The sequence below is a fragment of the Pelmatolapia mariae genome, linkage group LG14 (genome assembly GCF_036321145.2).
Source record: "Pelmatolapia mariae isolate MD_Pm_ZW linkage group LG14, Pm_UMD_F_2, whole genome shotgun sequence".
Taxonomy (NCBI): Eukaryota; Metazoa; Chordata; class Actinopteri; order Cichliformes; family Cichlidae; genus Pelmatolapia; species Pelmatolapia mariae.
Genome location: NC_086239.1, coordinates 35,851,659 through 35,862,411, shown reverse-complemented (window position 1 = coordinate 35,862,411; position 10,753 = coordinate 35,851,659). Strand labels below are relative to the sequence as shown.

General features: G+C 38.9%; 1 protein-coding gene across 1 annotated transcript; it reads right to left on the bottom strand.

Moving 5' to 3' along the window:
* Positions 1-1,524: 1,524 nt before the first annotated feature.
* Positions 1,525-7,452, bottom strand: clns1a (chloride channel, nucleotide-sensitive, 1A). Its single transcript, XM_063493769.1, has 8 exons — positions 7,047-7,452; positions 6,003-6,139; positions 5,667-5,804; positions 5,438-5,548; positions 4,456-4,461; positions 3,475-3,648; positions 2,696-2,762; positions 1,525-2,095 (listed from the first exon to the last, which is right to left on the bottom strand). Coding segments are annotated over exons 1-8 (753 nt in total). The 5' UTR covers positions 7,166-7,452; the 3' UTR covers positions 1,525-2,094.
* Positions 7,453-10,753: the final 3,301 nt, after the last annotated feature.

Here is a 10,753-nt window from a genome sequence, read left to right as displayed (position 1 = left end):
ATTGAGTGAGAAATGACACACACACCTAAATCGAAATGCTGATTCACTGAGAAGTGACACACACACACACACACACATGCTGATGCAATGAAGAATGCTTTGCTAACAAATGCTTATGCTGATACGCAAAATGCTGCACACAAACATCCAAATATACAGAATCTGTTACAAGAAGCCATTGATTACTTAGAATGCGTTTTATGTCACCCAGGGGGCATTTATGTAGATTTAAGGAAGAAGGTCTAAAATTGTCTGGTTATGAAAACAATGTCTGTGCGTGATGTCTGTTTATGGCTCAAGGCCTTGACTGAATTCTTTACTGTGCTTCACACAGCCCTGGTGAGGAACAGTGGCACAGAGTGAAAATGATGAACTAATAGTGTAAGTTTTAAGTCGGAGCGCCGCATTTTCTGTGATTGAGACTTAATTCAAGAAGCAACAAAAGGTGTTACGGCACCTGAGGTTCTCATTCCCACACAATATTGTCCCAGGAGAAGCAAAAACTTTCCTGTGAATTTCTGGCTGATTTTTGGGTTTTGCTTAGCACTAGTTTGATTTTTTTAGTGAGGTTTGGGTTGTTTTCTTTCTCATTTTATTAGTATTTCGTTGGTTACGTCTGTTTTTGTTTTTGTTACAGTGCATTGAGATAAGAAAATCTGAGAGGTGTGATCCACCGGTGGTGATATTTTGTGAGTTCATGATTTAACAATCAGCTCTTTAAACCAGGCCTAAAAGATTGAAATTTAAAGCGCTATGAAATATTCTTACTGGAAACAGTTGCAAAGTGTGCTTCTCCATGATTATAATGGGCTTTGGAGAAATTCGCTTATATGGGACACTGATCACATGGTAAGTCCTGAGTCTAAAAGGATTGCAGGAATTGTTTTCCTTAAAATGATGACGTCATCTTGCTGGTGATGGATGCTCGAATAGGTCGCGCGTGAGACTCCATTATCAGCAACATCTGGTATGAATGTGTGTGACTGGACTGTGATGGACTGACTGGATACTGAGACAAAGACTGCACCAACTTTAGGATTAGTAAATGTCGACAAACAATTCACCCAGCCTGTAAGAGAAGGGTGGACACTTTGTTTTGTTTTTTGTTTGCAGGAGCAGGAGAATAAGAGAGACCAGAGGGGGAGACTGTAGCTTCACATGAGAGTGTGAAACTGCAGACTTAACCCTTTGGCTGCTAATTTTGAGTTACTGATGTTTGCATTAAGAAAATTGTGTTTTATTGGCTGTGTTTTGATTAAGGTATCACATTATATTGTTGGGAATGCCAAATGCTACAGTGGAGAAAACTTTCGATTTAACTCATGGCTGGAATATGTTACTATTAACCATAGCAGGCCACTGTAAAAAGTCAATTAAATTTTATAGAGGAAACAGTACCATTACTGGAAGGCTGGTGGTTCAATAGTCAGCTTCTCCAGATCCATCACTATGGTTTATAGAATATAATGCTATAGAACTGTTCCATTTACAAACCCATGATGGAATCAACACTTGGAGGACGATCGTTCAGTTTTTTTTACTTTGTAGGAAATAAATCACATCTATGACTCACACAGGACTGAAGACAAACACTTCAAACTGTTGTGGTGTTTGAAATTCTGTCATATACAAATTAATGAGTAACTGCAGACGGACAAACTTTGGTGCTCCCATCCACATCGAGTTTCACTGTTATCTGCACTAACACTGAAATAAACAAGCTGATACAAAAACTACTTGTTTATTGACAATCACATACAAAGATCCACTGTCCTCAGCAAAAACATCAAATATTCAATTGGTCATTAGGTACAAAACAAACAAAAACTCAGCGTTAGTTGGTTTTACAAACACGTTCAGGACTGCATCTCAAAAGTCCAGAGTAGCTTTATTACAGAAGTGCCTGACAGTATGTCGATGTGACCATTATCAAATTAACAGAAACCACACGATGCGGCAGAGCGGATGTCGGAAGCTCAGCGGTAAAAGGTTTCACAGAAAAGAGAGTAAGAGCTTTAAAGAAGTGCTGTTGTCCTTGTCTTCAATCCCACGATGCAACACTGATGCTTTGACCGGCTGCAGACACGATTTCCATCTACAGAAAGAGTCAGAATGCACACAAATGAACCAAACTGCAAACAGGCAACTTTTCTGTGGTCACAAGTTCACGACACGGTTAATCAATGCAAACACTGATTGATGATTAGCTCAGTGGGCCGTGTGCAGTATGTTTCTCATCTCAGCACACATTTTACATTTTATTCTGCATATGATATTCTGTATATATTATCACTGCCTTTTTTAGTTAAACAAGTGGTAGTGTAGTGTGAGTGTAGTTAAATTTCACTGGCACGCTGAGATTCAGACAGTGGATCTGGACCCAAAAGATCTTTTGCAGCCATTATAAACATGACTTTACTTATTTTTGAAGCATCATGTAAATGAATTCTTATTTTAGTGGTAATTAAAATCAGCACTTATAGCATCACCTGTTAAATCTGATTAAAATGCTTAAAAGTGTGCCGCCTTTGCCCCAAAATGAAGTTTTAAAAAGATTTCCACCCTCAAGCTACTGTTTTACCACCACATTTTTCACACAGAGCTCTCTCTTTCTCTTCGTAACGTCTGCTCTTTGGCCAGACTGCCTGTTCCTGCTTCTAAAGGCCAATTCCTGCAAATGCTGACTGAGACCTACCAGTGCTCGACGTCAGCATCCTCGAACTGACCCGCCTCCATCGCTGCTGTGTCCACCTCCATCCCATCTGTCAACATAAACACACACACACCAGAAATAAATCTTAAAATAATTGATTCTCATCTTGCAAATTATCCAGAAATACTTTCATTTTCACTGCACAGAAAAGATTTTTGAGGAAATGTAAGTAAGTCATTTATATTTGCTCTACATTAATAAATATACTGTTCAGTTTATAGTCTCTCATTGACTGGTTAAAGCAGGTAAGAAAAACATAGGATAGTTTCATTTTTAGTAACAACAGTACAGGTGATGATAACTCATACCAGACCTTAAAGTTAGGGACTGGCTGCTTTGATTCACAGGTGTGTCACCACAGGTGTAGCTGCTAGCTGCCTGCTAGGCTTCACCTCCACTCTGTCTATGCTGTTGGTGCCTCCTGAAGCATTTTAATGAATTTATCTGACAAATACAGTTTGTTGAAAAAACCAACATGGTGGCAACCAAGACACTAATGCTTCAAAGTTCAGATAGCAATGGATGACAGCCAGGCTGCATGCTGAGCAACCATCTCCTCCTCCACCTTCCAGATACGCATCAGAGCAACGTCGAACATGAGTTGACCCTTTTTGTATCTACGGTGCCATTTCATTTAGTTTTAGTATGGAAACTTTGTGTTATTGTGTCCCTCACATCTGTCTCATCGTGCTCCGTGTGTCATGTCATTACTTACCAAACTAAAACACAAAGAGCAACAGGTCAAGGTTTGTGTGACTGACCTTCAAACTCAGCTTTTGTTTCTTCCGTCCGGACTCCAGCCATGTGGTACTGCTGAGCGACTGACTGAGCCAGCATCCCCTCTAGCCTCTCCAGCGTGGCCTGACCCTCCTGTGTTAGCGCCGACAGGCCCTCGTCGCAGGTGTAGAAGGTTGGGATGTCAGCGTGACCGTGCTCTAAGCAGGTGGAGGAAAGAGATGGTGACGCAGCAGCAACAATTTAAAGACAAATTCTACCTGTTTGTTTTTGCTGTAACATGATAAAGGTGTTGAAAGCTTTTACGCACAGAATATAGCTCCCAGACTGATGTCTAACAACCACTCATGAATTCTTTCTACTGTTTTTTTGTTGTTGGAAGAAACAGTGGCATCTGCAGTCTGCCCTGTAAGTCTGACATCATTAGCCATTCCATCTAAAGATGATGCACCATGTTCTGAGGGATTTCTGAAAAACTAAAATGTACAGCTCTGCTGTCACTTCACACATAAACAAAGACAGAAAACTAAACAGCTGTGTACCCATTCAAATCTTTGTTAGTCTCAGTGTGATTCTTTTCTGATACCATCAAATATCTGGTGTCTGGCAAACCTGAGCCGCTGGGCTGTAGTTACACCACATGGTTTTAAAAACTGAGCTTTAAAATGTGCTGCAGATAGTGGTAATAAAAACCCAGAGAGGCAGGCAGTGATCACTGACTAATTTTAAGGACTTGTTCATATTAAATGACACCTTAAAAAGACAACAGTAGTTTGGACCTGGATGAAGGGTTCACACATCATCACTTAACAACGGGATCGCACAATCCCCTCACTCTTATTTTGAAAGTTCAGCTGCTGATAACCATCTATTCTCAGTCCTGCTGCTTCAGTGATTTAAAGACAGATTTACAAAGAGTAGTGTTTAATTCCACCTGTCCAAACTGCACTGCCATAAACATCAGTTACTCTGTGCTCAGCAAGGTGTTTCATCTCACTTAAACTTACCAGCCTCTGCAAGCAAGCAGTCCGAGTCACCAGTCCGTGAAGGGGAAAGAGAAAAGACAGAAAGAGAAAAATGAAAAGACTTTTACATTCAGACAAAAGAAGTATTTTATTAAATGTTCTTTACAGTAAACTATTTAAACTGGAACTATTTGTTAATCCTTATTTTCTGTCATATATACAGCTACAATGGTGCGTGCTCAGAGTAAAACAGCCACCATAACAAATCATGAGGTCACCATACTAACAAGTAATCATTACGAGCTTTTAAGCGCTTATTAATGAGGATTAGTTTATAACCTGGATCTGTCTAATCTCAAACATGGGGACATCCATAATGTGGCTACTCAGACCTTCTCTTTGCTAGACAAAGCTAATCAACAACAATTTCCCTTGTGGGATTAATAAAGTATCTATCTATCCATCCATCCATCAGAAGGAAGTTTACTTAAATGGGAGGAGCTAAAGGAGATAAACGGGAGGAGTTTGTGTCAGACAAAGGAGGATCGAGGATGAACTGTGGTGCTGTCAGAAGGAGGAATAAAGTAAATATGAAATGTGTTTAAAGATAATTCAGTGTCCAAGAATAAAAATTTAGGTTGGAAATGAGCAGAACAGATCAACTTTACAAGAACAGCCATTGGTGATGTAAGAAAATCACTTCAATAGAAATACAATTAGACACAAAGCCATTTCTACTCTGTATTCACAAATACAATAAAATGCTTAAAAAGAAAACTCAGTTTTTTCTGGAAAGATTTTCTGCTTCTGTTTTGTGTTTTTGAATTAATTTGAGGATTTAGATCACTGTTTGTTGGAATGCGAGGAGCTGTTGTCTTCTTTGTGTCTGCTAAAGAGACAAACAAGTGCATGAAAAGAGGATCCTAAATCATCCAGACTGAAATCAGACCCATTTTTACAGACCACTTCATTGTAACGTTGAGCCAGGTGCAATCTGCATCTATGCGTTTGAGTTTTGCCTCACCGGCTTCCTCCACGTCGTACTCCTCTCCTTCAAAGTCGTTGTCCGAGTCATCATCCTCGGGATCGGGGTGGAGCGCCTGGCACTCGCACATGGCTGAGAACATGGACTCCACTGCAAGTAAAGCACACAAAGGTATAAGTGTGATGCTGCACCATCTCCAACTGTTGTTTATACAGGATGTGCAGCCATGTCGAAATGTCTGCTTCTCATCCTCAGCGAGGTCACTCACATGCCGCTTTGTCACTGGGAACAAATCGAATCTCTGTGATCGCCCCTTCGTCTTCATCATCGTCACCACCATCACTGCTGCCATCATGATCATCATCATCATCAGCTGCTTTCTCTGCCATTTCTGCCTCGTTCTCTTCTGTAAGGAAACAGGAGAAGTCAGCAGTGACCCAAAAACTCCTTCAGAAACTGTAAAGAAACTATTTGTACACAACAGGTCAAACACGCTTTAACAACCCCGAAGACTGGACTCCCCCCGCCCCCCAAAAATTACATATTTTTGGGGGCCTAAACAAGTAAAAAGAGATATAAAGTTCAGATGTAAACTTCGCCTCACTGTTGAGTTTGCCGTTGACCATGACGTAGAGGTGTTCCTGTGGGTAAGCGCTGACGTCTCTGGAGATGGCGTGCAGACCGATGGAGGGATACTCCAGAGAGAAACCCAGGCCTGAGCTGTCAAACCACAACAGGCGCCTGATAAAAAGAAAACAAACTGCTTTAAACAACAGCACTAAACAACTTTTAGATGCTTTTAAATGTCTGTCAGGCTTATTATCTGACTTTTCTGGCAACGACTAATTATGGTCTCAACTGACTATTAATTTATCAAATGATATTTTCAAAAATGTTAAAAAATGCCAACTAAATTACTTTAACATTGTTTGCTTCTACTTTCTAAAAGTAAAAAAGTGCTTTGTAAAAAAAATATGTAATGAGAAAATATGTAATTGTAATGCAACAGCGTGGGTCTGTGAGAAATATAACACGGCTGTAAAATCTTAATTTACGCACACAATGTTTCTTTCCCAGTTTATTGCTGTTTTGTGCTTTTCCAAAATTTTTTACTAGCTTAAGAAAAGTAAATAAGAAATTAAATTAAGAATTGAATAACTGAAATAATATAACAACACGAAGAAGAAAAAGAACGCAAAGACAATGTAAAAAGGAAAGAAATACAATGATAGCACAGAAACAAATTCCAAAAAAATTAAAATAAAAAATACATTTATTTAAAAATAAACATGAAAGAAAGGAATAAAGATTTTAACATTACCGAGAGTCTAAGATATATTAAAACAAACACAAAAAACATCATGTTTACGGAGACGTACAAGAAAAAATGTAACATAAATAATAAGTAAACATATTTCTAATACTGGACTTAAAAGAAGACATCCACATTTTGTTCTGCAACGTATTATTTTGAAAGAGTGCGCTCCGGAAGTGATTTCAGCGCGCGGAGCAGACGTTTATTTTTGTGTCTATAATGTAAATTGGTGTGATTTGCGCGTGATAGCCTGATAAGAACCTCAATAAACACGAGCCTGAACCCCAGACCCACGAGCCAAAGAGCAAAACACGCGCCACGTGCACCACTTACGTTTCTGCGACGTAGAGGGTGCCGCAGCCGAGCCGCTGGCCATCCATCACCGCCGTGGTCTCGGCTTGTTCGTGTCTCACTCCCTCGGTGGGAGGTTGGAGGTTTTTCAGTAATACCATAGTCCTCGGTCCGCCGGGACGGGAAAGAACAGAAACCGGTGAAAACACACAGCTGCGTAACAAATTTTGTGCTGGCTAAAGCTGGCTAATTTCACCCGGGGTAACTTCTCAGTGCTAAATCAATGTCGGACAGCTGGAGGCGGGTAAACGGCAGCCGTGCTATAACGCTTCTTCCCTTGTATTAGCAGAACCGGGACGGAAAGGTTTCCGTGCCAGAACAGGCGTGACAAAAACTGAAAACACTGAAGTTACGAAGTGCTGGTTCAGGGTGACGTCACTCTGAAGTATCGCGACAACATAGAACTCCCAACGAGAATTCACACATTCCCGACTGCTGACTTTTGAAAAGAAACTCTCGCGAGATTGAGCTGTTTCCTAATCTTTTATTTATAAAGATGTGGAAACACAAATTCTTATATTATTTACCAAACAAATAAACATTCTAACAAACACTAACCATATAGACAGAACAAACACGAATTTTTAAATAAACAAAACAAATCAACAAAGTAAAAATAAATGATTATTTATATCAAAAAGGGAAAGGACATACTGAGTAAACACCAATGACTTTATAAGATTTTGTTTTTCTTTCTTTTTTTCAGTTAATGGTAAAGACATTAACTTAAGGGCTTCCTCACTGGTTACAAACTTGACTGACTAACTGGGGAGGTTCAGTAACTGATTTAAACACTGCCTTAATAAAAAAGAATCATTATTAAGAAACTCAAAATTTAAACACATATGCAAAGTCCGATTGTTTTCACTGTCCAAGATAGTAACTTATTAAGTTTAGATTACACTCCAATTACACTTTTCCACATAAGAAGCTGCTTAGCAACTATAATGTGCATTTTACAGCTGATTAGTCATTTGACATCAAAGTTTGGGAGCTCTGATCCAGTTTACTAAAACCTGCACTGAAATATGAGGATAGTGTGTTTTTTTAAAAAATAAAAATGGGCATGGAGTCATTGACAGAAGACCATCAACATACAGCCTGTTAAATTATAGTTTGATATTTTTTATTTCAGAAATGATTCCTGACAAAAATGGAGACTATTAAAACACAATCAAAGCAGTAAAGTCCATATTATGAAGTGTTTGCTGTATCAGACAATCATGTTTCCAGTCTGCTGCATCACAACAATTTGAAATGCAAATATAAATGATTTATTTTCTTAAACAAGACAAACTGGAATTTTATCAAAAGTTTCTAAATCTCAGACACACTGATCCTAAAGCTAAACTCCCTTGGACCCCAAACCAGCAAGAAACCAGGGAGGGTCATTCTATATAAACTCAATTAAATCTGAAACCTCAGAATCAGCTGATTTCTTTGTGTGCAATAACTGTAGTGTATTTTTAAAAAGCCATAAAATCTTAATATTCAGAATATTGGTTTAAATGTTGCACTTTTTGATTTCCATTATGTTTTGTATTTAGCACAATGTCTGAGACATATAGTAACAGAAACCAGCATTGGTACTGTGGATGTTTGATCTATTTTCTGATGATTCACTGGAGAAAACTTCAAAAAGTTTATTTTCAGTAAACTTTCAAGGATCGTATTAGTTATAGTATATGAAAAGTGTCATTTTAACCTACATTTGGATCCCTGGATCATCTTAAACCTGAGAGTCAACACGATTTATTTAAAAATCACCAAAAGATGATTTTTTTAGCGTCCTCTTTTTGCCTGTTTTTACTGGCTGAACATCCAAAAATTAAAGATTTAAAAAGAAAGCAGCAAATGTTCATATTTAACAGAATATCTGATCTGTTTTCTTGAGAATGGCACAAAATTAAAAATATAAAGATTAGTGTGACAGTTTTAATCATGTTCTCAGATGAAAACATTTCCTTCTAAATTCTCAGTATTCACTTATCAGCATTCAGTCAAATATTTTTTTAGCTCTGTGTCTAAAAAAAGACTAATAAGTGACTTTCCACAGCAGCTGGTTGGTGAGATACTGTGAGAGATATAATCTATTACTCTTCACGTGACTTCCTGACAAAGTGTCTCTGAGATGTACTAACAGTGTACTGATGCTTTCTTTGTGGGTAAAAGATGAGGCGCATGAAACCAGTCCAAGTACTTTCTGGTCCTGTTTCTCTTTTCATGTCACAAACTGGATGGTAGATTAGTGAATGTACTCTGGGACAGTTTGATTCATGTGTTCAGTGTCAGACAGGTGACGTCAGCTTCATGAGGTTCTTTTGCTTGTTGCAGTTTAGTATCTGCATCGACAACAGAAAACACTGAACACACAAACAGACTCACACAGACACACACACAAGTAGAGTACTGCCCTCCACCACAGCAGATTTTAAACTTTAATTCAAAGAGTTTAACAGAAGGTTTGCATTAAATGTTCCGGAATTACAGACATTTTTATACACATTTTCTCAGGTTCAGAGGCTGTGAATTAACTGAACATCTGACTGAGCATCTGTTTCATGTCCAGGTGAGCCCTGTTCCCTTATTTTGACAGATTCAGCTGGTAAAACATCTGGAACATTTTTTTTTTAATGACCTGAAAAAGAGAAAACATCCAGTCAGCGTTACTTCTTTGGGTGAAAAGCCTCGTTGATGTCAGAGGTCAGAGGAGAACGGTCAGACTGCTTTGAGCTGACAGGAAGTACGTAACACATCAGACCATAAAGTAGGCTTCACCCCCCCTCCCTACCTCATGGTTATCTTTGTTTCATGTTGATTTCATATGAAAATAAATTAGTAGAGAGCTGGGACACAACAAAGAGATTAAAGCATATTTAAGTGTCCCTGCAAACAGGTGACCACTCTTTTAAAATCAATATATATCAGTTAGTTTAAAACAAACAACATTTGTCCGACTAACATTCAATTAAACAATGGGACAGACAGAGGTTGCAGCACAGTATGAGGCACTATTAAATTAAGCTCACTAACTCCATGATCACATTTAAAAACACTACACACAATTAAATTACCTCACCAGGTGCCACCACAAAGCTGACTACACCAGTGAACACACCAGCTGCTACCAGGAAACCCTACAGACGACAGCAGGACCAGGGTTAGAATATCACTGACACAAAGAGGGGAAAAAAACAGAAACAGAGATCGAGTGCAAATAGAAATGTGCAATGTATCATCAACTGCTGCACCTGTAAGAAAAAACAAACATACACCACATGTAACACAAAAATCTGAAAATGCATAAATCAGCAATCTTCTTGTGGTGTGTGTGTGTGTGTGTATGTGTGTGTGTGTGTGTGTGTGTGTGTGTGTGTGTGTGTGTGTGTGTGCGTGAGAGAGAGAGGGAGAATGTTGAGTGCATGTGTTGTTGTAACAGAATGTTTTCAAAAATGAGGGCGGGCGGCAGGCACGTGCAGAACAGGGAGGCGGAGGGGGCTTGAGCACATGCCCCTTTGCTCTTGGGTGCCCAAAGTGCCCTTTTCTTCTTTTTTATTTTTCAACTTTTGTGTGCGTGTGTAGTCCTGCCTGTGCCCCTCAACAATAACATTTAACTATTAATGACCGTTTTGCGTAATAAAAGGATCTGGCTTGAATCAGTCACATGAAAACCATCAACCAATGCAAGC

Excerpts from the sequence above, each read along its gene's own strand:
- clns1a (XM_063493769.1), bottom strand. The coding sequence starts at position 7,165 with ATGGTATTACTGAAAAACCTCCAACCTCCCACCGAGGGAGTGAGACAC. Across the intron at positions 6,140-7,046 it reads ACCCTCTACGTCGCAGAAAC|GCGCCTGTTGTGGTTTGACA; the intron begins GTAAGTGGTGCA and ends TCTTTTTATCAG. Across the intron at positions 2,763-3,474 it reads AACAAAAGCTGAGTTTGAAG|ATGGGATGGAGGTGGACACA; the intron begins GTCAGTCACACA and ends TTATGTTGACAG.